Source organism: Condylura cristata, unplaced genomic scaffold (genome assembly GCF_000260355.1).
Source record: "Condylura cristata isolate star-nosed mole 26May11 unplaced genomic scaffold, ConCri1.0 scaffold00025, whole genome shotgun sequence".
Taxonomy (NCBI): domain Eukaryota; kingdom Metazoa; phylum Chordata; class Mammalia; order Eulipotyphla; family Talpidae; genus Condylura; species Condylura cristata.
The window spans coordinates 14,175,512-14,201,715 of record NW_004567126.1 but is presented as its reverse complement, the minus strand read 5'-3'; the positions used below and the strand labels follow the sequence as shown (position 1 = coordinate 14,201,715).

At 48.0% G+C, this 26,204-nt stretch overlaps 1 protein-coding gene across 1 annotated transcript; it reads right to left on the bottom strand.

Annotated features, from left to right (window-relative positions):
• Nucleotides 1-1,803: 1,803 nt before the first annotated feature.
• On the bottom strand, nucleotides 1,804-21,234 carry ACRV1 (acrosomal vesicle protein 1). Its single transcript, XM_004688780.1, has 4 exons — nucleotides 21,096-21,234; nucleotides 4,070-4,750; nucleotides 2,733-2,852; nucleotides 1,804-2,046 (listed from the first exon to the last, which is right to left on the bottom strand). Exons 1-4 carry the CDS (start codon nucleotides 21,232-21,234, stop codon nucleotides 1,922-1,924), a joined length of 1,065 nt encoding a protein of 354 aa, XP_004688837.1. The 3' UTR covers nucleotides 1,804-1,921.
• Nucleotides 21,235-26,204: the final 4,970 nt, after the last annotated feature.

Sequence of the window (26,204 nt, the reverse complement as noted above, 5' to 3'; positions counted from 1 at the left end):
GAATTCCCTTAGTTTTTGGCTTGATGAAAATGTTTGTTACCTTCCTTTTTAAAGGACAATTATTTCTATTTCATGGCTGGCTTTTTTTTTTTTTTTAATCTTTTATCTCTTCATTCTCTTGTTTTCTGCTCTTCACTTTCTGATGAGAAGTCAGCCAACATTTGTGTCATTGTTCTCCTGTTTACCTATTGCAATGCAGTCTCTTCTTTGGATAGTTTTGAGTTTTAATCTTTGAATTTTAGTAGTATGACAACTCCATGTGTGTATGTGTGTGTGTGTGTATGGTTTTCTTTTTATTTATCCTACCATAAGTTCTTTGAACCTCTTAGATGTGTGTATATGCTCTGTAAATGCTAGTTACTACCTCACTCCACACTGATAATCATGTTTATCATCTTCATGGCAGTAAACTTCTGAAGTCTTTGCCCATTTCATTCTTTTGGTTCTAAGCAATAGTAGATCTTAAATCCAGAGATGAAAACCAATTAACCACAGCTTGTATTTCTCTATTAAAGTTTAAAAAACTAAATGTGTTCTCAGTTTGGATATTCCACATAAGAAAGAAATACGAACATAAAGCATCTTTGAGTCTGAGACAATTAAAATACATATGCTGAGAAACCTGTCACTAATAAATGACTGCTTAAAAAATATAAATTTGAAGAGCAGTGCCCCACAAATAATTGTTACAAATTAACCTGCTACTGACTTATTTTTGGGGAAGGCCATAGTGCATACATACTTAATGCTTTTAATTTACACGAAATAAAAGTTTCGGTATGCTCCTCCTAAGACTTCTTAGGGCTTTTCTATAAAAGAAAAAATTAATATTAAAGACTTTTGCTTGGTATGAGGTTAGCTCGCTCAGCTGATTTCAGGAACGACTGAACAGAGGTCTTGGGGGAACAATGACAGAAAGGAGACGGACTTGTATAGGAGGGAGAGGGTGGTTTCGGCCTTGAACGGGCCAGTATTCATAGTGTGCTGGACACAGTTCAGATTGAGATCAGATTTGGTTTTGAAATCTGCCCTGTCTTGCTGCTCAGCGCCATAACTATGGTAAATTTGGGACATCAATATCAAGAAAACATCTCTGTCAAAAATGCACAAAATGATGTAAAAATAAACATTGATTAAAAAAATCTGTCATATTTCCTTATATTCAAAATAAGTGTGAAGCTATCTTTCCTATCTATCTTTCTGGGATCTTTTCTGAGAATCCTATGAAACCATGTATGTGAAAATATCTTGGAGACCATGACTCTAATACAAGGAGAAAGGGACTGTAATTGTATTTTCATCTGCCACTGTGGTAAGCAGATAATCCAGTGACACCGTGAGAAAAAGATTTAAGCATCCTGGCCTGCTACCTGTTTGCACAGCAACAAATTGTCATAATTACGTTACAAGTAGATGCTTAAAGACTGAAACCTCAAGCATCAGAAAAGGGGTGAATTTTGGATACCAGGCTAAGTAAAAAAGGGTTAGGTTTCTATAGGGTGAAAAAATGGAGGGAGGTTCAGAGAGAAGGATCCCCAGTGTAGTTTCATTTCTTAGAAGGTTGCCGTCTATTTTGCATTCTTTCTGGTCTCTGCCCTGGAGCACGTTGATGTATATGTGGTTTCAGAAAGCATTTGATTTAGTATGTAGAGTAGAAAGAAGTTCAGACCAACTCTGCAACTGACTGATGGGAAATTTGTTTGGAGTCTGTATTTTTTAACCATGCAGAATTTATTGAAAGACAAGAATGTTTAGAAATGGGGAAGGGAGATGGGGGAGATACTTGAGCATTCCTGTCTGACCCTCAGGCAGAGGCAGATGTGATTAAGTTGTTGGCTGGGGAAGAAACAAAATCTAAATTGAGCCCGTAGGATAATGATTTTTGCTGCCTGAGTCACAGAAGAAGCAATGGCACAGGCTTCTAGATCTTGTTGCAGAAAGACTGATTCCGACAGCATATAATTTGCATCCTGGTTCCATGGGAGAAGAGGTTCATTGATGGGCACATGTTCTCACAGCCCTGAACCATGAACTGGAGTTTTCCACCTGAAAGAGGCAGAAACAGATCTCAGTGAACAGATGATTCTTACAACACTAGCCTTTATCCAGGCCCCCAGTGTCCTCCCACAGGTACAACCAAGACTTCCGATACATATATCCTTCCTCCAGCTCACCTTCTACCTGTCTATTCCAGGCCCTTCTCCACTCTAGTCAGGGGCCAAACTGCAAAGGCAGTCTGGCTATGTGTCACAAGATGGAAGTTACCAAGATTTTAGGAGGATCAGTACAAGGGTGGAGGTGTAGGAATGTGCTCATGTCTGGCAACCTCTGAACACAGACTGGTACACTGTTGTTTATTAGTTTATTCATTTGGTATTTACTAAATGCCTACTAAACATTGTGTTAAGTTCTACTAATAGATACTCAGGAACAAGATATAGTTCTGAGCTCACAAACGGCTCAAGGGACCACACATTTATTTCATAGGAAGAGCCAGCCCATCTCCCAGCCTCCTTCTAAGACATTGAGGCCTGCTGGGTAGGGGCTCTTCCTCCCCCATCAATAGCAGGAATTCTGCTCTTAATTATTGAAAGGAAAGGTTTTCTTGAATCCCAAGTTCCTGGGGAATGACAACTCCCACCCCCAGGACCAAGCCTCCCACTCCAACTGTTCCCCTCAGTACTCTGTCAGTGAGTTCTCTATCAAAGATTGCTTTGCACAGTACCATGTACCTTCAAAGATCTTCTTTAACATGCACTGCTGGGAATTCTGAGTTGTACAGACCCCCTCTCCACGAAGACATTTTCCTTGGTCATTCATATAAGAGCATGTATGGCAATTCAACACTGGGCCTAAAAATTAAAATCAGCCTGATGAAATTCTTTTATAGACCAGTTGTGTAGCCTTGATTCATATCTCAGGAGGGATGATAGGCAGAAATACACAGCTTGGACACATGTTTTATTCTTAGTGCGTGTTGGGAATCTGAGGAACCCATGTGTGCGAGAGCATATTCTCTCTTCTGAACCTGAGGAAATTCCTTCATTCTTACTGCTTCATCTGTGACTTTGGTCACTGACAAATCCTAAGTTTTTCTCTATAATACTTCAACTTCAATTCATGTCCCCACATTAGCTTCCTGGGCATTTATAATTAGATGCTCTTCTGTCATGTCTAGGAGCAAAGTAGAACTTGCCACATGACAGACTCAATTCCATAAACCCCATCTTACTCTCCCAAGGCATGAGCACTTGGGATAAAATTGGAGTAGTAAGTGGTATTAAAATGCTCTCATGTTGCGGGCTCTATAAAGAGGCTGCATCCTTTCCCACTTTCTACTTGTCACCAAGAAAAATATTTGAACTACTTATATATTGCCTCTCTTACCATCTCCAGTGTCATTTCCTGAGTTAAGGGAGCATAAAGAAGGGGTAAGAATATGAACTTTGGAGTCAGATGACCTAAACTTGAATCAAGTTTTGCTGTTTCCAACTTCATAAATTTGGAATACTGCTACTTATGCAGTGGGCATTAAATAGGAAGTATTTATGTCGGGTAATATGAGGCACGAGACAATGGTCTTGTTTTCCTTCTCTGAACAATCACTTTGTGATAAGAGCCAGAGTCCCTGGGAACTTCCTTCTGGATCTAACAGACTTAAGTGTCTGCATCTTTAGTCTCCATGTTAAAAAAAGAAACGAGTGTCTCTGGCTCCAGGGCTCGGCCTGTCTTTCCTGGGTTTGCGAACCTTCCTCACAGTTCACCAGAAACTCATGAAAAGGCATTGTGGGCATTTTTATTCATGTTTTAATGTTAGTGTGGAGTTGGGGGCACTGCTGGTATTTAGCATTTGTACTGTATTTTCTTAAACAGGGTCCTCCAAATTGTTTAGCCGTCAGGGCACCCACAGAGCCTGGATCCTGCCTCCCAGTATTACTGTAAAGAGACAAACAGTCTTGAAGAGCTTTGAGCTGCTCTTTCTTAGTGTTCTTAAGTCAGGTTGCTGGCTGTGTGGCCTGTTTCCCAGCTGCAGTCAAAGTCAGCACATCGGCATGAAATTGAGACTCACCTGAAGGTGTGCTTGAGGATGAAACACCTGAAGTCTGCTCACCCTTATCACCTGAAGTCTGTTCAGCTGCAGCCTGTTCACTTGAAGCTTGGTCAGCGGAGGCCTTTTCAACGGAAGCCTGCTCACCAGAAGACTGCTCAGTGAGAGACTTCTCATTTGAAGGAGTTTCACTCGAAGCCTGTTCCACTGAAGCCTGTTCCACAGAAGCCTGTTCCACAGAAGCCTGTTCAGCAGACTGTTCAGCAGACTTGTCACCTGAAGGTTCACTAGAAGTGTGTTCACTTGCAGTATGCTCCCCTGAAGTGTGTTCGCCTGTCGTGTGCTCAGAGATGGTGTGCTCACTTGAAGTGTGCTCAGCTACCGTGTGCTCGCCGCTAGCATGCTCGCCTGCAGAGTGCTCCTCTGAAGCGTGCTCCCCTGAAGCGTGCTCCCCTGAAGCGTGCCCCCCTGAAGTGTGCTCCCCTGAAGCGTGTTCAGCAGCAGCATGTCCAGCTGAAGCATGTTCAGCTGAAGCGTGACCACCTGAAACATGCTCACTTAAAGCGTTCTTGCTTGAAGAAGTCTCATATAAAGCCTCAGCTTCTGAAGGCTTCCGAAGTGACATGTAGTCATCTGAAAATTGCTGAACGGAAGCATGACGGTTCACGGAGTGCGGAGGCTCATCAGAATGGCCTGCTGTTCCTGGGATGGAGGAAGAGAGAGATGGGAAAGGTGGCAGAACAGATGTGCAGGGTAGAGACTGCTGTCCTAGGGAGCAGGGCTAATGTGTGATTCTTGGGGTGCCTGGGGGCCTCGATCAGGCACCTGAAGATATTCCAGGTGTTGGAGAGAGCTAACTACCCAAGAGATCATGAAGGACAGAGCTGTTAATGAAACACAAAAAGGTCACCTCTGGAGTGGAAAGGAAGAACTTTAAGATTCGCAGCATTAAAAAATGCACAAGGGGACACATTTACCAATGCCCCTAAAACACCCAAAGGGAAATCAGTGTGCCATCATTCATGTCATCAAGGAGTCACTGACACCCTTTCCTCCTCAGCTCCTCAGGGGATGAAAGAGAATTAAAAAGGAGATACAAAACGTTGCTTTTAATAGCTAAATAATTCTAGTAGAAATTGAGGATGGAAAGTTCTAACCTCGGACAGGTCAAATTTTAAACTAGAGATGATAAATAGCTAATGATTCCACAGCAAATATCAGAAGGGATTAAAACCCCTTTATTTGGGGGGCCCTCTCTGGTGGCATAGCGGGTTAAAGCACTGCACTAAGAAACTAAAGCCACTTCCGCATGAGTTTGATCCCCGCCTGCCCGGGAGGAGATCCACATGGTGTGGCAGACCTCTCCTGACCCGCCCACTGCTCCCCTCAGCAGTGTACTTCCTCGATCTGCCTGTTCTGCTCCCCGCTCTGGCTCTGATGAATCCTCTCACCCTCCGCATCTCTGGCCTGTACCCCAATTCTGTATGAATAAATAAATCTTTAAAAAAAAAACCCTTTATTTGGCAAGTTCAAGTTCTTTCTTATATACAATACCCAATTCTGAGATCTGGGTTCTCAAAAAGAAAAGTAACCTCCAATTTCTAAGATAAAGCATTCTTTACTTATGTATATGAGTTGGGATTACATCTCACTTAACATTTGCACCCACTTGGAGTTGTCATGAACAGTCAAAAAGGTCACTTGTGAGGTGCCTTGGCCACTGCCTGAGTGCTCAGTTAACTTTCTCTCCAACTGATATTGGGAATTACAAAACTCTTGGGGCCTCCCTGGAGCACAAGGGGTTAAGTCTCACACTATGAAGCTGTCTTGGGCCAGGGAGGTGACCCACACAGTGCAGCACTGCCCCGCCCGCTGCTTACCTCAGCGGTGTATTTTAGTAGATCTGTTTCTTCTACTCCCCACTCTGTGTCTGGTGAATCCTCTTACCACCACACCCCCACCCCTGTATTTCTGGCCTACACCCCAATAAATAAATTTTTAAAAATCTTTTTTTTAAGATTATTTATGCATACAAGAACTGGGGTACAGGCCAGAGATGCAGGGGCAGTGAGGGGATTCACCAGAGACAGTGGGGAGCAGAACAGACAGATTGATGAAATACACTGCTGAGGGGAGCAGCGGGTGGGTCAGGAGAGGTCTGCCACGCCGTGTGGTCACCTCCGGGGCAGGGATCGAACTCGCACTGAAGTGGCCACCACCAGCTTCGCAGTGCACTCCAACCCGCTGTGCCACCAGAGAGGGCCCACCAAAAAAATTCTTTAAAAAATAATAAAGATATATTTCCAGTGTAGAAAGGAGGCTTGGAAAGGCATCCTAATTTCTTAGTTGATCTTGTAGTTATGTCTCAGGGGGCTGGCTGGCAGCTAGCTATCTGTGTTTCAGGGTCAACTTTTAAAAGGTCAAGAAAGCAAAAAGCAAAGGGAATCAAGAATATGGAGAACATGTCATTTGACCAACCTCTTAGAGTTTGTGGCTTTGTCTCTTGTCGGAGAAAGGAGGCAACATAGCCCACTGAGCCTGGGGGTCCTGAAAGATCTTAAAGAACCCCGACAACTGGGTGGGTAGAACTAGCCATGAAGGGAGGCTCGTTGGCCCACAGCCCTGCTGTGTTCTGATTTGGCTTTCAGGCCACATTCCCATCTCCCTTGCATGCAGTTTGTCGGGACAAACTTTCACTGGACTTCCACATAACCCCTAGGCTTACAGAGCTTCAGGTGCAAATGGTCAGTGGTTGATGTAAGTCAGAACGTGTCTAAAGTGTCAAGCTGTGGTCCCCTCCGACCGAACGGCCATCACTAGGATGAATCCGCTGACTCCCGTACTCTCCACATTAGACTTGTTTGGCTATTCCTGATTCTGAACCAAATTGGTTTGGGTAACTAAGATACTGGTCTTCTTTCCTGGAAGACTGAAACGCCTACAAGGGGCCTCTTACATATTCTGCAGAGCCAGACAAGAGGACTCACCGCTGACAGATCTGAGCTGAAGAAGACTCATAAGTAGGAGAAAAGTTTTCATCTGGATCTAAGGGAGAGGGGCCCCCGATGTGGGCACCCAAGAGCAGTGAAGCACAAATGAACAGAATCTCCCGGTGCTGGAGATTCCTGGAAATTCTAGAACCTCAGAAACCAGCCAGGCTTCCTCACAATGGGTTGTGCTCTGAGGTGCTCATGTAGCTATTTCAGAAGGGGGCGCTCTGACAACCCACGGCCAACTGGCAGCGAAGGCTACTTGGCCTGGTGCCAGCTGGCTCCTATTTTAAAAAGAAATAACATTCTTTATAATAAATTTTCGAAGACAGTTACACTCTTGTTAAAGTGTTGGCAATGAGGTGTGATTGGCTGTTTATTTTCTGTTTAGCTCTCTTCACCAGACTTTTTTGGGCCCTGACCTGTGCTTCAGAAGACTGACCTCTACTGAATGATCAGCTGAGTGAATGCAGGCTTAGGTCTGGGCTGGGTCTTCCCATGAAGATTGAAGGGGGCCAACACTGATAGGTGTGGGGGAAGTGAGAAAAAGAAGGAGAGGGGGAGAGGCAGACGGAGGGGGAGAGTGAAGTATTGGTCCCTCCTGTCCCTCCTTGCACACTTCTGGCTCTGGTCATGCCAGCATGACAAAGCTGCTCCGGGTGTCCTCTCTCGCGTGACTCCAGCTGCGGTAACGTGTTTTCCTTCCCCTGCCTCTTTAGGCCTAGAGAAGCTGGTGGTTTCTTCTTGCTGTTGCTAAAACCTGAACGTCCCACTTACTTTTTAGTGCCCACTTCTGTAAACATTTTTTCCACGAAGGCTTATCAGTCACGGTTTGGGCAGAAATCAAGTAGCAGAATGGGTCACTGAGAATGACCCGGCTTTTATACGGAGGAGGATTTACACAGATTACAGATAGTAAAAAGGGGTGACCAAGGGTTAGTTGGAAACTGCCTGGAGCCATTGCTTCAACACGGGGCAGCCACGCTGAGAAGACGAAGGTGCAATGGGGACTCCACCTGGTACAAACACAACTTATTTTCGGGGGTGGCAGACTCACCCCCACCCTAGCCTCCACCTCCTGCTTCTTCCCTGTCCATGGAAGAACCCCATGGACCACAGGCTGCTGTATCGAGAATGGGGGTACCATCACTAAAAATTACTTGCTTATGTGTTTCTTCCCCATTAGACTCCAACCCCCTTAAAAGCTGGCCCCTACTTTGATCACAGTCATGTTCTAGGACCCAAGAGCATATTTGCCACATAATAGACACTATATCAGTTTTTCCTGAATGAAGAAGTGTTGGGTTGTTAGAAGAATCATGACATATTTTTTCTATGTTTTTCAAGCAAAACTGCACCATGACTTTTCCGATAACCCAATAAATGAATTGCCTTTTCTTTCTCTTCTCTTCAGTGAAGGAAAAACTGTGAGTGTGGAATGATTCTAGGTTGGAAAAGCAGCATTGCTAGGCATCGAATTTTGCAAAGGATTACCCCACTAACCTTGAGATGGAGGACAAAACTAGGCTTCTAGGGCTGAGACTGGTCTCCTCTGGAGTCAAGAAGAACATGGAAGGCCATTCTGTCAACAGGCAAGTGAGAGGGAGAACGCTCTGGGGTCACACGGTCAGACTTCTGCTGAGAGAGGTAGTGGAAGTTGTTGGAAAGGAAGAGGGGCTCTCTGCAGCACCACCCTCCAGCTGTTAAAGTCTTAGTGCCTCTGCTCTTTGCCATCATCAGAACTTTCTGGGCTGTCCCTGCTGCACCCCTCCCCAGATGGCACAGGACTGGGAGATGGGACTTTAAACCTGAAGGTTCCCCCCTTAAGCCTTATCCTCCAAGTTTTCCTCCCTCTTTTCTTCAGCTTTGCTTTAGCAGACCATATCCAGCCTCGCCCAGGCTGGCTGCCCTGGGATCTGAGTTGGAAACCTGTTCATGTCCACTAGTTTGGCCCTCCAAAGCCAAAGCCGTGAGTGTCTGAGCACATCAGATGGGAAAATGTGTGATGGAGAATTTGCTCTGGAACTTGAAGAGTTCTGGAGCTAACACAGCCAGAGAGATTCCAGCTGCTGCCTCCTTCCGCTCACCTCTTCCACCCCAAATGAATTGATGTTCCAGGGTCTAACACCCCAAGCAGAAAACCAGACTTCTTTCAGGAAGTTGGAGTACAGAGACATGTAGCTCTGGAAAGCTGAGTTGAAAGGTCTTTGAGACTCATGTGCTGAGGGCACTACTGGGGGCCAGAGAGACTGGCAAGGCAGGGGCAGGTGAGAGGTAACAGAAAAGAAGAGGTGAGAGACATGCCGGTTTGCCTTAAATAATGGGCTCACTATAGAGAGAAACATGTAGGACTCCATACCCCTGGACTAGGCTTCTCAGAAACCTGAGCAGTTGGTGACCTGGAGGTTGCTTCTACGTGAACAGCAGTCCTGGTATGGTGACCCTGTGGGCTTAATTGCAGCACTCGCTGTCAGGAATTCCGCTGTGGTAGAAGGCAGATGAGCAATGATAACTTGCTGACTATCTTTGCCTGCTGGTGACCTCTTACAAGGACCCACGTGGCCCTGAAGCCTCAGAGCCCTGCTGCCTTGGCCAAGCTCTTCTTGCCCAGAAATGTTTTCTGAGGCAGGAACCCTCCTGCCCAGGACACTGCCTCTAGCCATTCTTCCTCTCCTTCTAGCAACTCTGCCAGGGAACCAGGCTAAATCCTGTAACTGAGGGTAGGGACAAGAATCACAAATCACAAATGACAAATGAGACAACTCACTAAATTACTGTGGTACCTACCTGTTCTTACATTTATGGCACACGGCAGAGCAGAGGATTATAAGGGGGTTTTTTGGGTCACACAGGCCCTATTGGGAGGACCCTAAGTTACGGGCACCCTGCACTCAGAAAAGAACGAAGATATGAGACAGAGATTGCAGGGGCATCCGTGAGGAATCCTGGGTAAGGATGGTGTTGCTGGCACTGCAGGCCCATGGGGCTGAGGAGACCCTGGGAGATGTTTTCTGTTGGGATGTGAGCTGAATGACCAACTTTGCCTTTTTAGCGACCTCCTGGATTTTCAGGGGGACACAAGTGTCTCAGATTAACGACATGCATGTGTTAAAGTGATGAATAATCTCTACTCAGATCCTAATGCTATCTACCCCACCCTGAATCACATGCACTGCTGGGTTCCTCAGCTCCCCACAGGCTAACAAGGATCTTGTCTATCTTTTCTACTGCAGGGAAGATATGGGCAGGCGCTGGGGACGGTCCCTGGCCTCCAGCGAGTGGAGTGAAAAGAATGCCCTAGGGCTGGACTGAACACCCTCCCTCCTCTTCCCATTCAGATGAACCTAGGATTAATGAGAACCCCAGAAGAATCACTTAGTAAAACCCTTATTCTTAGCAGATGGTGGAAAACTATAGCTGCTGTGCCGTGTCCATGTTTGTTCATGATTTAGAGCTGATATCTAGAACTCTGTGTCTAAAGGAGCCATCTCTGGCAGCGGGAGTCCTGCCCTCAGGTCCTGAAAAACTCCTGAAGGTTTCTGGAATCCATTACGTCGCGGGTTTTATAGGCAGGGTGACAGAGTGAACAGAGCTTGCAGATGGGGTTGGAATCCGCGTTATCCTGTTTGTCACTGGAGGCTGATTGCTCCCGTTGAGTTTTCTTATCCATAAGATGGGGTGTTAAGAACTACCACATGGGCCACTGTGTGAGAATCCAGTGAAACAACACTGCCCGAGTGTTTGATGCTGTGGCTGCCACACCACAAGCTCCCAACCAAACACAAGTGTTCTTTTGCGGTGGGCTAGGCGACATGTCCTGCTGAGCGGGACGGGAAGACACCCCCTATCTGGGAAGTCCCCCACTTCAGAGGCTGAGCTGTTCTTAAGCTGGGAGAGGCTAACACTGAAGGGAAGGGAAGCTGGACGCAGGTGCAGGGGCCTTGAAGCCTCTAACTACAAAGCTCTCTCTCCAGTGTTTTTAATCAGGACTACAAACAAACGTTTCTACATAGCCGGGAGTCTCCCTACCCTGGTAGACCCACGTGTGCTCTTTTGGGTTTAATACTGCGTTTTGCAAGAGGCGAGGCCGACAGCCACTTTGGGAAGTGGATTTCAACATCTGCACTCAAAGGCAGATTAGGAAGTACTGACCCCTGGAGGTTTGGAAGCCCACGGCTCCAGTTCACCTGGATCTCACAAATCCTTCCAAAAGCTTGCTTCTCCTAATCAAAAACCTTGGGAAATGAGACCAAAGGGAGCCCTGGACGCAGGTGGCTTGCTAGCCCGCCAGTGGAGCTGCGCAGAGCCCCCGAGGCCTGCAGAAACGCGAGTTCCCAGCAGGCATCTGTTCTCGCAGCGCCTCGAGCCAGCGCAGCGCCTCCACGGGCGGCCGGTGCACACCCCTCCCGGCTGGGCTATAAAGCCCCGGTCTCAGGCTGGGGCCTGCAGCTCGGTGCCACTACTCCTCGGGTCTAGGTCCCACATGGATGCATCCTGCCTCCTCGTCCTGCTGCTGTGCCTCTGCCTGCAGGCGGGCCCCCTGAACGGTGAGCCCCTGAGGGGCGTCTGGGAGGGCCCCATGGAGCGGGGGGTGGCTTGTTGGGCTTTGGGAGAGGCGAGCCGCTAGCCCTGACTTTGGATGTGCCAGGTGTCACCTCCACCCTACCTTCCCTCAGGCTCTGCCTCTTCTCTCCTCTTCTCCCTCCACTCTTGGCCCTGCTCTGTTCTTCCTCCTCTTTCCCAGCTTTTCTTCAGCCTCTGCTTCCCGCTCTCGTCCAGTTAACCCCGATACTCCCCAATGCCTCATGCTTTCCTGCTGAAAGATTTAATTCGACCCCATAAGAGTGGGTCAGGTGGAGCTGCCTGTGGGACTGGACTTGTCCTCTGGCGGCCCTGTGTCCCCCTCCCCTGGGGCTGGAGAGGAAAGTTTTCTGGGGTCAGTGCCCAGACGCTCCTCCAGCCCTTCCCCGAGCAGGCACCTGCTTTCAGCCCCACTCAGGTCGGGCAGGGGACGCGGCGTCCAGGCTGCCGGGAAGGGGAGTGGGGGTTGTGTGCCCCCCACCACCACACCACCACCACTGGGGCGGGGGGGGGGGTCTGATCCCGCTTTGCCTTCCCAGCGCTGACTTGTCACCAGTGTGGTCGCATCAATGCCAGTGGGGTCTGCGAGACTGGGGCTGGCGTCTGCGAGACCCGGGGCAGCCAGAGGTGCTATCTGAGGAAGGTCTATGAAGGTAGGTGGGCTCCGGAGGGTCCTCGGTGGCCTTCACCCCATCTTTTGCGAACGCTGTGGGGAGTAGCATGTGGGAGGCTCCCAGCCCCTCCCCCTTAAAAAGCTGGGAACGCCTGCTCCAATTTGGGCATGATGGACACTGGCCTCAATTAGCGTGATACCAAGGGGCCTAACGGGAGAAAAGCACTTATGGAGGGTACCCCAGGTCCTTGGATAGTCGGGGCACCCTCAAGGATGCCAGGAATTGGACGGTAAATATGCCAATGAGGGGGGAGGGAAATGCACTGGACTTTGGTGATGGCACAAGGGTGATTTGGTGATGGGAAGCCCAAGGGGATTACAACTGAGATGGAAAAAGGCACAAAATGATGGGAAAATAAACTATTGAAAAAAGAGGGGGGGGGGGAAATGCCACTGGAACTAGCCTGTGGCCTTGGTGTGCCAGTGACTAGAGGCTGGGGGAAGATGCTCACTGGAGTCCTACCCACCTGGCAGGGACACTCCGGACTCCTCAGGAAAATGTACAATTTTCCTTATTCATGGGATGACTCATTCATGCAGCAAATATTTATCATTTACCTTTAGTGGCAAACACTGGGAGGTCAGAATCAGAGTCCTCTCTTCTTGTTTCTCTCTCCAGGTAACAAACTCCAGTATGGCTACCAGGGTTGTGGGGACCTGTGCCTCTCCATGTCTTTCTTCATACCAAATGCTAATGTGGACTTTGTGTGCTGCGATAACAAGTCTTTTTGTAACAAGTTTTAGAGACGGGTCCTTCTTTGCCTGTTCAATTGTTGATTTAGCTCTTTAGAAGTGGGTCAGGTGTGAGTGCAGAACATATTCAGAATTAGGAAATCTTTTTAATGGGAATAATTAATGTTCCCTTTTTGTCCATGATAATAGTCCCATCCTGAAATCTACTTTCTAAGGTAATAACATAGCCATTCCAACTTTGTCGGGATTAGTGTTTGCATGATGTGTTTACTTCCATCCTTTTACTTTTAACCTACCTATGTCTTTGTGGGCTTTTTTTGGATTATAGAATAAAATGTATTTCAATTTTTAAAACAACAGCACCATCTCTTCTTTTTTACTCAAGGATGTTATAGTATTTACATTTAGTATAATGATCAATATAGTTGTATTACTATCTACTGTCAGGGTGTCATTTAATAAAATTAAAATTTAGGCTCTGGTGAATTATTTCACCCCCATGCCTCCAGCTGCAATCTGATATTCTTTCCCCACAACATTTACTATGACTCTGTTTGTTATTTTCCTGTGGAATAATACAGACATGTTTTGTATCTTATTTTGGTTTGTGTACTTTTTATGATTCCATTTTATTTCCATTATTTACTTGTTAACTATCAAAACAGTGTTTTATGTTTGTTCTAAGACTTATGGTATACATAAGTTGATCCCAGTTTACCTTAAAATTGGAAAAGTGCTTTTTCTTAATACCTTCAAGATTTTCTGTTTATCTTTGGTTTTAAGCAGTTTGATGTTATTATTGAGGTTGTTTTCCAAATCCATCCTATTTGAGATTCTCTCAGCTTTGTGGGTCTGTGTCTTGATGGCTTTTTTTTTTTTAAAGATTTATTTATTTGTGCATACAGAACTGGGGTACAGGCCAGAGGCTCAGGGGTGGCGAGAGGCTTCACCAGAGACAGAGTGGGGAGCAGAACAGGCAGATCCACGAAGTACACTGCTGAGGGGAGCAGCGGGCGGGTCAGGAGAGGTCTGCCACGCCATGTGGTCACCTCTGGGGCAGGCGGGAATCGAACTCACGCGGAAGCGGCCTTAGATTCTCAGTGCTGTGCTTTAACCCACTGCGCCACCAGGGAGGGCCACTTGATGGCTTTTTTAAATTGGACTATTATAGGACCCTTCCTGGTGTTGCAATGGGTTAAAGCGCAACACCTTAAGCTAGCAGTAGTTGTTTAGCTCCCAGCCAGGGAGCTGACTCACATGGCCACATGGCACACAGACTTCTCCTCTCCCACCCGCTGCTCCCCTCAGCAGTGTACTTCATCAATCTGCCTGTTCTGCTCCCCACTCTGTCTCTGGTGAAGCCTCTCACTGCCCCTGTACCTCTGGCCTATACCCCATTTCTATATGCATAAATAAGTAAATCATTTTTTTTTAAAGATTTTATTTTATTTGTACATACAGAACTGGGGTACAGGCCAGAGGCTCAGGGGCTTGAGAGGCTTCACCAGAGACAGAGTGGGGAGCAGAACAGGCAGATCCACGAAGTACACTGCTGAGGGGAGCAGCGGGCGGGTCAGGAAAGGCCTGCAGCACCATGTGGGTCACCTCTGGGGCAGGCGGGAATTGAACTCATGCAGAGGTGGTTTTAGCTTCTCAGTGCTGTGCTTTAACCCGCTGCACCACCAGGGAGGGCCAATAAGTAAATCTTTAAAAAAAAAAAAAAAAAAAGAAAGAAAATTGGACTAGTGTATCTTTATGTACTCTCTCCCAGTTTCTCTTTCTTCTCCTGGCAATGTAATATATGGTATTATTTCATAGTTCTTGCATGCTGTGTGCTGGCTGATAATAATAATAATAAAACTATTACTAATAGTTACGATAGTAGTAGCACCCCTTGAAAGGGTGGGAAACCTGCCTCCCCCCGTTTTCCTGGGGCTCACCCTGTCACTTAAAAGCCCATCACAGAAGTTCTTTATCTTTGATACTGCATTGTTCTATTACTGGCACCCCCATTTGTTTCTTTCTTAGAGATCCCATTTCCCTTTCAAATTCATCACCTGTCTGTGCATGTTCTCTGATTTTCCTATTCAATATTCTAAGTGATATAGCTCCTTGAGGAACTTGCTTGTAGTTCTAACACCCCCATTTTTCAGTTTATTTATGCTGATTACAAATTCTTGATATTGGGCGTGGTTTGCTTGCTTTTCTGTGATTACAGTTTTTTTTTTTTTCCTGAAATATTTGGCTTTGTGTGTAGACAAAGAGATAAACAGTACTGATGCCAGGAAACGGACTTGCCTCTCTTGGTGTCAGGCTGCTAGAGTGAGGGATTGAGTCGTGTGGCCAGGCTTGTGACAGGTTCGCTTTTTTGCTGATACCGCTACTTTCTAGGAGTCACTGGCTCTAAGTTCCTCTAGTTGGTATTTTCTTGTGCTTGGGAGTTCCCAGGAGTGTTGGTGGGGTTTTCTTTGTGTGCATTATCTGCACTCAACTTGACCCATCTCTGTTCTCCCTCAAGCAGAAACTTTGGTCCCTCTCTCAGAATCAGGGGGATAAGCTTGGAGTAGGTGGTAACACAGTTTTTCTTTGTTGCCCTGGTCCAGCTCTTACCTAGGCTACCTCTGCCAGTCCAGGGCTGAAGGCAAAGTCAGGGCTTTCCTGGTATTCCTGTCCCCTCTTTTCTGAGTTTCTCTGTCTTGTTCCTACTTAGGCTTTTGCAGTTATCCCAGCACAATAGAGCATTATGTCCTGGGGTCAGTAGCATGTTCTGCCCCACCTCCAGCAATTTAAGACTTGAATCTGAGGTCACAGAAGTAAATGAGGCTATTGCTTGACTTCTAGCAGCTGCTGTACAGTTTTCCACCCAGTAACTCAGGCTTAGTAGTGGCAGAAAGTGATTCTGAGCCAGCCCACTGAAAACATGGAAACCTACTTTAGGGAAAAGCGGTTGGAACTGGGATGGACTACTGTAATGCTCTGAAAGATATTGGGGCACACCCAGACCTACTGGGGGCTCCTCTAAATGTGCTGAAACAGAGCTACATAAAGGGAGTTTCCTAGGGGTGGAGCCCAAGTACTAGTAAAATGTGGAAGTAGGTAGAGAAATGTCCTCAACAGATAGGGAGAGAAAGGGTAAGTACATGACATGGGTCACAGCATCAGTACCTTGTATGTAAACAGCACCATGCCAAACACCGTGGGTGTCACCCGGGCGTGGAGGGGGAGAGACGCTAAAATGCATCTTCCGCTGAGCAGTGCCAGCCCGGGTGAGCCCAACAGCTGTCCTGGGACCTGACACTATCTTGTCCTGTGACACAAGCTATGCAACGGCTATTGTCTGACAGATTCTGGGTAGCTCGGGAAAAGCTCTGAAAAATCAGAATTTCCACTGTTAACTTATGTTATGACCTCCCTTTTTTGTATAATCATAATATCAAAAAATATTGTAGCAACATCAGTTTGTAACTGGATTGCCTTAGCTCTAAATTGGCTACCTGGCCTGGGCAAAGTACAAGCTGAGCTGCTCCTGGGCAGGAAATTCCTTTGACTGAAGACAAAAGGCAAGCTCCTGGAGAGATAAGACCCCAGAGCATTAAGACTCCTGGAAAGCTTTTTTGGTCTTTTGACAAAAAGCGATTCTTAGATAACTCTCAGGGCATAAGGACCCATGGACAATTTCCTAACACTATCAACACAGGTTTTGCTTAATGCATAACTATGTGACTTCTTCTTAATTTACTCTTTTCCTAAAACAATCACTAACTACTCTCTGCTAGTCTTATTTAACCTCTTCCTAAAACAAACACTAGCTACTCTCTGCCAACCTTAAGTTAGCCATTAGCTTCTCTTTAGACTATCACTGAGGACTCTGCTAACACAATTTATTCCTTCCCTAAGACTCCTAAATCCTTTGCTAACAGCTCATCCTTTCCCAGACCCTGATCCTTTGAAGTCATAGTTAAACATCCGTATACATGAAAGCCATCACACAGCTGTATAGTATAGTGTACCATAAAGTAGCAGGAAGAGGATGCATTGTTCCCCTCTTCCTTTAAAACTTTTATGCCGATTTCTTATTAATTTACCTGATGCATTATTGTAACTAAATCTTGCTACACAGTATAAATAAAGACCTGCAAAAAGATGAGCAGGAAGACTTGCACCCAACTCCGACTCGGTGTCTTCCTCGCTCCCCTTTTCCCTTTTTCTCCTTCTCCCCTTTTTTAGGAATCGCTCGCTGATGTCTGCTCGCTGATGTCTGCTCGCCAACGCCTTCCCACCTTAGGGTCCTGCCTGTGCTGCCTCCAGACATCTCAATAGTTGGAGCTGGTCTTCAACAGTCCTGCATGGCCATAGGGCCCTGCTCCTATCAGCTGCCTGTCCAGTATGTGGGCAGCCTCCTGGCTGACTTCCCTCATTTTTACATTATCTCTTGTAAACAAAGTATCTGAGAAAATCACATCTGTCTGACATTCTTTCTGCTTTACTTTTTTTTTTTGAGATTTTTTTTAAATGTATGCACGTAAGAACTGGGGTACAGGCCAGAGATGCAGCAGGGGTGAGAAGCTTCACTGGAGACAGAGTGGGGAGCAGATGTACGGAAACACACTGCTCGGGGGAGCAGCAGGTGAGACAGGGAGGTCTTCCGCACCCTGTGGGTCAGCTCCCTGGCCAGGGACTGAACTGATGCTGTGGGGGCTTCATAGGGCTGAAACTTAACTCCTTGAGCCACCAGGGAGGGCCCCATTCTGCTTTTTCTATTTTGGGTAGAATTTAGAAAATGTTGGTGCTGCCTGAGAGGCTCATGCATTTCTTATTTGGAACTGAACCCCAACTTCCTTCCTTGTTTCTTCCCGAGGTTAGTTAAGCACAACTTGGTCATTGTTAATACTTGGTCTCTATCTCTTTTCATGTGCGCATTTAGTTCATTAAAAACTACTTATTTATATGTAAATTTAATTTAAATACAAAAGACAACCAAGTTATTTGAGTATTTTCTGGTTTGTCGTCTAACTCCCCAATAAAAGGTAAGCACTTTGAGCGCAGGGCCAGGTTTATATTGTGCCTTAGGCCAGCATGGAGTCTTGAAGGCAGTAGGTGTTTCATATGTTAACTTAAAAGAATGCACAATACTTCTAGCTAAATCCTGAAGTACCTGTAGGCGAAATTATCTGTCTTTTGCGAGGTGAGGGGAGATGAAACAAGATTAACAAAATGTTGATCATCATTACAATTGTGAAACAGGGTGATGCTACTGGAATTGTGTATGTTTTCCTCTACCTTTGAGTCCTCCTGCAAAATTCCAACATGAAAACTTTATTGTATTTTTTTTACAGATTTATTTATTTATGCACACAGAACTGGGGTATGGGCCAAAGGTGCGGGGTGGGGGGAGGGCTGGAGGTGGTGAGAGGATTCACCAGAGACAGAGTGGGAAGCAGGCAGATGAATCGAAGAACACTGCTGAGGGGAGCAGTAGATGAGACAGCAGAGGTCTGCTGAGCCATATGGGTCACCTTCCTGGCCTGGAACCAAACTCATGCTGTGGGGGCTTGGGACAGCTTCATAGTGCTGTGCTTTAACCCCTAGAGCTGGCAGGGAGGGCCCCCAAAATGAAAACTTTAAAATGAGAACATGAATACACCTGGTGTATTCTTAAAGCATATTTATAATCCCTGAATGTTTAATATATGCCATCTTGTATAATCTAGACAACAACCCTATGAGATACTGGATTATCATTCTACATTTACAGATTTTGTTTTTTTCAAATCAGGTTTTCATAAAAGATTGTCCAATGGCCTTAAGTGAATTAGAGCACAGATTATGCTCTTGGAAGCATTCTGCCCTCAGGCCTAGATTTATGCGTGTGGAGACAGGCCAAAAGCTGTTACTCACGATAATTATCTTAAGGACTGCAGAAGAGGCATCATGCTTCCGAAAAGGCCGGAAGTCCTAACCAGCTGTCCTAGTAGATAGAATCTCAATGCCCCTATGTTCGCCCCGGAAAGGTCAGTGTTGTGACTTTTCAGCCTCGCCACTAGTGACCGTCTGGACCAGGTGTGGAGGGCTGTGCTGCACGTTGCGATGTGTGTAGCAGCACCCAGCCTCGGCACCCAGACACAGGCAGCGCACACTGTTCCCTGTCCCATTGTCAGAGCCAGAACAGTTCCCCATTGCCAAAGCTCCCTATAGGGCACGATGGCCCCAGGCTGAGGAGCTCTGGAACTCTCTGACATCAAGTCCTTGCTTACATCACCCCATACTTGGCTTCAAATCTGCTGCACATTCTTTGGAAGATTTTCTGAGCTAGAAACTTCTTCTCCTTTGAGGTGAATTTGATTTAAGGAAAATTGTCAAAAGAGCACACAAGAGGCCACTTGGTGAAATCAGGAGCCAAGTCTGGTAAGTAAAGTCGGTGATCAAGTTGAAGAATATCATTTCAGGGTCAAGCTGGTATGGTTAGAAAATCACGGAAGTTAATTTTCCTACGCGATTTATAAGCCAGATATATTTAAAAATCGACATACAGAATTTCAGGCATATGACCTCAAAGGTCACTATTATTTAGACTTTTGTCTCATTGCTTTTCAGTTCCAACCAGTTATAAGATAAAGACTTTAGACTGCATTTAGATCGCATCTGTACTTCACATTTTCCAAGTCAGGATGAAGAACTTCCTGCTAGGACATTACACTACTGTTTTAGTTCAAGGACACACAGACCTTATACATTTTCTGTGTCTTCCTCTCCATGCTCCCAGAATGCAGCACTGCACTGATATCTTTTATTTGTGGGGTTCTTTCTTTTTTCTTTTGTTTATTTTATTTTAAATTTTTGCACTGGTATCTTTAGAGAGCAAGGCAGTTAACATTTGCATCCTGTTATAGGCTATTTGATACCGTTCCCTAGGAATATCACTTGGGGGTGGTGCAAGGGGTAAAATCTCAGCATTATGAAGCTATCAGCAGCCATTACAGCACGAGTTTGATCCTGGGCCAAGGAGGTGACCCACATGGCATGGCAGAGCTCTCTTGTCCCGCTCACTGCTCCCCTCAGCAGTGTATTTCAGTAGATCCACCTGTTCTGTTCCCCGCTCTGTCTCTGGTGAATCTTCTCATCCCTACTGCATCTCTGTCCTGTACCCCAGTTCTTATGTCATAAATAAATAAATCTTAAAAAAAAATAAAAAAGGGCCCTCCCTGGTGGCGCAGCGGGTTAAAGCACCGCACTGAGAAGCTAAAGCCACTTCTGCATGAGTTCAATCCCCGCCTGCCCCGGAGGTGACCACATGACGTGGCATGTGGTCTCCTGACCCGCCCACTGCTCCTCTCAGCAGTGTACTTCGTCGATCTGCCTGTTCTGCTCCCCAGTCTGTCTCTGGTGAATCCTCTCACCCTCCGCATCTCTGGCCTGTACCCCAGTTCTGTATGAATAAATAAATAAATATTTATAAAAAAATAAAAATAAAAAAGAAGAACTTGGTCTTGCCCACACTTTCCTAAGCAACCTGGCTCTTTATTGCTAATCACAGTGATCACTAATGACTGGAAATTTAGCCCCCTAAGACACTTATCTTCATCTGCAATTTACAAATGAATGCAATCTACCTCCCACCCAAACTGCCAATAATTGAGCAAGCCTAGAAAGGCAGCTCCCTGAACCTGGAAAGGCAAAGGGCCCAGGGGAGCCTAGCCAGTGAGGCTGCCTGGGCCTTCCCAGAGGGGGCTTCCTGCTGGGTCAGCAGCTCAGCCTCCAGCTCTGAGGGTCAGTTTTCATCCCACCACATCCTGACCCAGCAAGTGACCTTCCTCTCCAAGCCCTCCCTCCTCAGCTTCCCACATTAACCTCCATGACCTGAGGGCCAGAGCAGGGCAGGGCAGGCTCCCCACTTCTGCAGTCAGACACTGATGAAAGACTCGCTGGTCAGCGTCTGTGGCCCAAGCACAGGCCCCCTGCTGTTCCCACCCTCTAGCTGCCGCACAAACACCGAAGAGGTGTTTCTGGTCACAGACACCGCAGAGGTGTTTCCTCCTTTCCACCATGCAGAGTGGACATGTGGTCTGGCAGGCCAGCTCTCAGGCAGCTGGACACGCCCCTCACCTCCTACCTCTGTGCTCAGGACTTGCCAGTTCTGCACCACGTCTGGAGGCACTGACCTCTCCACCATTGCCCTCGCCCCCGCCCCCACCTGGGCGCCTTCCCAGGACACCCGCTCCTGTGACACCCGGCCTCCAGTAGGCCCCCATGTCCACTGCTGTCTTTGCAGGTGGGGCCCTTGGAGCCCTGACCGGTCCCAGCACCTCTGCCCAGGCCTGTCCCCCAACCTGAAGACCTCCAGTTTACCTGGGACTCTGCCCCGGAACCGGGCTGCACACAGCATGGCATGTGCCCTCCCAAGGTCACGCGTGGCTTCGAATTCTGTCCTGCCCTGGATTCCTAACCTCGGGGCCTCTCACTGTCCTGGCTCCCGCAGGCTGTGCACCCTGGCACCCCCTCCAGGGCTTTGCCCCTTTTCTGAATCCACCCTTGGCCTCAGCAGGACAGAGGGCACCGGTGTGCTCAAAGCATTTGAGAATCAAGGGTCAGGCGAGGTTTTATGCCCCGAAGTGTGTCACCACTGTCTTAGTCCACATGGGGGTATTCCAAAACCCCTTAATCTGATGGACTTATACACAGAAATCTATGGCTGGTATTTCTGGAGGCTGGAAGTCCAAGGTCAGGGAATCAGGATGGTGGGAGCCTATGAGATCCCTGTTTAGTAAGTACCAGTGGGAGAAGAGGAGGCTGTCAGAGGGAGGGGGATGTCCTGAAAGTATCTGCTCTGTCCCCCGACTTTGGCAGGACCTCTCTTCCCAGAGTTGCTCCCCCTGTGCCGACAACTTGTGCCCAGGGTTCTTTTCTGAGGGAGCCACGAAATCTCAGGACCCAGCAAGGCAGGGTTCTGAGGTCACCGCCCCCAGAGGCGTCCCCCGCCAGGGAGGGGAGCGGAGGGATGCCCTGTCCTGGATGAGTGTGGCTGGCCCCTCTGTGGTTTGGGAGATGATGGATGACTTTGGAAGGTGCCTGAGCACCTGCAGAACACCACCGCCGTGAAGCATGGAGTGAGCTGACGTTCATTTTCATTGTTTCAAACCACTGATTTTTCAGACATTTTTATGACCACATGTATAAAGTATTTACAGTGACTTCACGGGACTTCATGCTCACCCCAGTCTCCTTCCTCCTGCAGTTAGCTGGCCCCAGAACACCCAGACTCCCCCTCACCCCCCCACGCAGACACCCGCAGAGCCTGCCCTTTCAAGGGGCAACCACCATGCCCCCTGCCCAGGGAGAAGCGGTGCTTGCACCTAGCATTGCCGCTCCTCTCCACCCCAGTCCGCTTTCAAGACAATCCTTGTGGCCTCTGCAGTGAGGGGGAGGGAAGGAAATGGGCCTGAAAGCAGGCTTAGTCTGAGCGTGTCCTGGGCCGGACCCTTCGGCCACAGTGGGCTGCGAGACTGAGAGAGCTGAAGGGCAGCGGACTCAGCTCCAGCGGCCAGGCCAGGACGAGGGGCTCCCTGTCTTTAGACCCGATTGCAGAGGTCTGAGTCCTTGCAGCATTTGTAGTCCACGGCCATGTGGCGGTTGATGAGCTTGGTCGGTGCGCAGAGGCTGCTGCAGCCCTGCTGTCCGTACAAAACGGTGCTCGCTGGAAGAGAGGGGGAGGTAGTGAGAGCCCAGAAGCCCGGCCGGTCCCCTGGGTGTGCGCCCAGAATATCCTGCACCCAGTGCTCCCTAAGCCTTGCTGAGTGAATCAGCGAGCCCATAATGAATCCAGGGAAGTGGTGAAAATGGCCTGTCCCTTGTGGAAACTGCTCTCCTGTGGGGTGAATATCTACCTCCCAGGACGGATGAGAAGCTCAGGGTAGGGGTCCTCGTGGCTCTCCAGGGCAAGCTTGGGGGTGCTGTGTATTAAGGTGCAATCCATCTGCCGATATCAGATGGGGCAGAAAGGGATGAATAGGAAACGTCCTCCCCACTCGCCCCTCTCCTCTCCCCAGCGCTCAAAACTTCTATAGTCAGTTCTCACTCAGTGGCATTTTAGCAACCTAAATCTCATCACCCTTAGGCGCTAAACAGAGACCCTATTGCCTTCTCACAGGCCAGTGGCCCAATGAGGGCCTACTCAGGTATGCTGCTTCACAGGGCTGGATTGAGGAAAAGCAAAATCAGTCCCGCCTCTGCTGCTCCAACTCCCAGGGTACCTGGGGGTCCCCTCCATGGTTCTGCAGCCCCCCTATTTTGTCCTTAGGGCCAGGCTCCTGAGTGATTTCCAAATGGTTGATACCACCCCTGCCTGGAACACCCTCTCCCAGTGCCTAACCGCTGGTGAAGGTCACCGCAGGAAACTCCGCCACCTACCTTCATAGACCTTCCTCAGAAAACACCTCTGCCTGCCCCGGGTCTCGCAGAAGCCCGCCCCACTCTCGCAGGCCCCTCTGGCACTGACGTGACGACACTGGTGACATGTTAGCGCTGGGAAGATAAAGCCGCATTAGAGGTTCTTCTGGCCCAGCCCCCAGGCCAGCGGGTGGGAGGACACACGCCCGCCCCTGTGACCTGGCGCCATATCCAGACATCACGCTGAAAGCAGGTTCCTGCTCGGGGCTGGGCTGGTACGTGGGGGTCGGCCCCCGACAGCTGTTCCTCTACCGTTTGGAGGCACGGATCTGTCAGAGGACAGAGTCCCACAGAAGCTCACCAGACCCCACTCCCCAAGTGCTTACCGCCCCTCCTGGGGCTGGCCTGTCACACAAGACCAAGCTCACCATTCAGTGAGGAGCAAGGCCATGAACTGTGGGAGCCCAGCAAGGCCTCCAGACATCCCCTCCCCACTGGGCTTCTCAAGGCACCCCACCCCCGTTGGCTTCCTCCTTAGGCTGCGGGTGGCCTGTGTGTTCTCTTTTCATCTCAAAAGTGGGGTTCCTTAGGGCAGCCAGGAATCTGCAGGGGTGGGGCATGAGTAAAAGGAAGGGGAGAGGGGAAGTGGGAAAGACAAGGGAAGGTCAGAGGTAGCCAGTGGAAGACTGAGAAACGGAGAATATGAATAAGCTAGAAGTGCAGTCGCTATGAAAACACACGCATCCACTTCCTCTTCCTCAAAAGCTAACGGTGGGCAGAACATGTCCAAATTCTTCATCCTCATGACCATCCCAGAGGCTGTGTCCATCTCACAGAAGCCCACTGAAACTGCCGAGCTGCTTAAGCTTTGCGGCGGACAACTTTTGATTGGCAGCTATTTCGGAAAACTACATCCAAAGGTGATTTAAAGTGTGCAGCTGCACCAGAGACCGAAGCAGGTGCATCTCATAGCCCCTCCCCTGGCAGCAGCCTCCCCTGCACACGCCGAAGGCTGCTTCTGCCAGCACCTGTGCCTGCCAGGGGCTGTGGGAGAACCTGGGCATCCATGTTGGCAAGCACTAGAGAGAAGATACCCCGGAGGATGGGGGGCATGAGACCTCGGCGTTCTCCCCATGGAGGTGGGCTAGCTGGGGTTATCTCTGTGTCCTCCAGAATTTCCCAGCAGGCTTGAACTTCATTTTCCCACCATGGCATCTAGCTGCATGCTGCATCCTTCAGTAACAACCGCCTTCCCTGACGGCTGCGCATGCCTGTGGTTTTCCCAGGATTGCCTTGTAGACAAAGCCAGCTGACTCAAAGCTCCTTGAAGTCAGCATTCCAGGGCATTCATATCAGGAGGAGGAGTTTTCACGTAGATCAATGCAATGTTCTTCTAAATTAACTTTGTATATTTTAATTCCAAGTCTTGTGTGTATGTGCAAAATAAAGAACTTTGGAAAGCAATAGGCTAGTTCCATTCACAGAAGAACTTTGCAAACACATGAAGCCAGTTATGTCAATGATATTTTCCATGTTTCAACCACTCCATGGGAAAAAATAAAATTTGTAGGAATACGTTTTGTAGAAAGGGAAATATTTCATTTTTGCTACCATAAATTCTGTTGTAAAAAGTCTACATTGAACACACTGAAATGAAAAAAATTTCATTTTTTATGGGTGATGGAAGGGTTGGGAGAACATAGCCTGTGGTTCAGATCCTGACTAAATAAATAAGCAGCGGAGCAGAAATGCACCTGTCTGTGGTTGTAGTGACCCATAATTCTCAGTGAGTCCTGTGCAAACAAGTGTGACAAACCTAAATATCAATGCATAAAATCTATTTATCTATTATATATAAACATACACAGGTAGAATAACTGAACCATAAAAGCTGTGTAATGAAGGAGACAGGCAATAAGAAAGCACCCAGCAAGCTTTCTCCTTCTTCCCATCATCCATTGGATATCGAAAATCATTAAGCCTTGTCACCCCCACTGGCCTCCTGATACTCCAGGGACTCACCTTGCAGGAAGCTCAACCGGGACAGGACCGGGAGCAGCAGCAGCAGCAGCAGCAAGAGAGGCTTCCCCATCTCTGGTGTGGGCTCCAGGCCCCAGGCCGGCAGAAGACAGAGGTCAGGCCTCCAGTCTTCACCCCCAGGCTTATGTATGTGGGAGCAAGGAGCAGCCAATAGCAGCCAAGCACAGGCTGTGTCCCCAGCATGAGAGATGCCCCAGGAGCTGAGCAGCATTCCTCCCGGATTAGTGGCCCTGAGAACCTCCACAGAGCCCACGATGGAGGAAGGGCTGCCTCCCCCGGCCTCTGCCTCACACATGTCAGCTCACACAAGGGAGGATGGTGACTGACAGGAAGTTTTGGGAGATTCTAGTGAATCGGTGGTGGTGACACCATCGAAGGATTTCCCCGTATTGAAAAGAACTAGGGCAGTTTGGGGTGACCAAGGGACACCCATTCAATAGACCATTGGAGACCCTATTAAAGAGACAAGGGGATGAGCACAGGCTTGTCCATGGAGGCCCCAACACACAGAGATGCTGCTGTTGTGCGGGCCCAGTTCTTAGACAGGAAACAGATCTTCTTTTGTCTTGTCATGTTTTGGCAAATGCCTGAGTGAAAATATTTTGGCCAAATCTTCAAGATCTATGCTACAAATAAGCCCCAGTTTGGGAATCTTTTTCAATCTCAGCAGTTCTTTTCAATACATTTTTTTTTCTACACTGGATGCCAGATTGTATCAGTGATCTATGACCATAAAACCACAAGGTTTCTTGCAGAGACCTGCAGACTCACTCCTTCCTCCCCTCCCAGCCGCCCC

Bases quoted from the DNA above. Each gene is read 5' to 3' on its own strand.
- ACRV1 (XM_004688780.1), bottom strand. From the start codon at position 21,234: ATGGGGGCCTACTGGAGGCCGGGTGTCACAGGAGCGGGTGTCCTGGGA. The intron at 4,751-21,095 runs GTAGGAGGTGAG...CCTCCATCCCAG, and splicing joins GGCAAGTCCTGAGCACAGAG to GAACAGCAGGCCATTCTGAT. The intron at 2,853-4,069 runs GTGAGTCTCAAT...TTTAATTTTTAG, and splicing joins ATCCTCAAGCACACCTTCAG to GCCCAGTGTTGAATTGCCAT.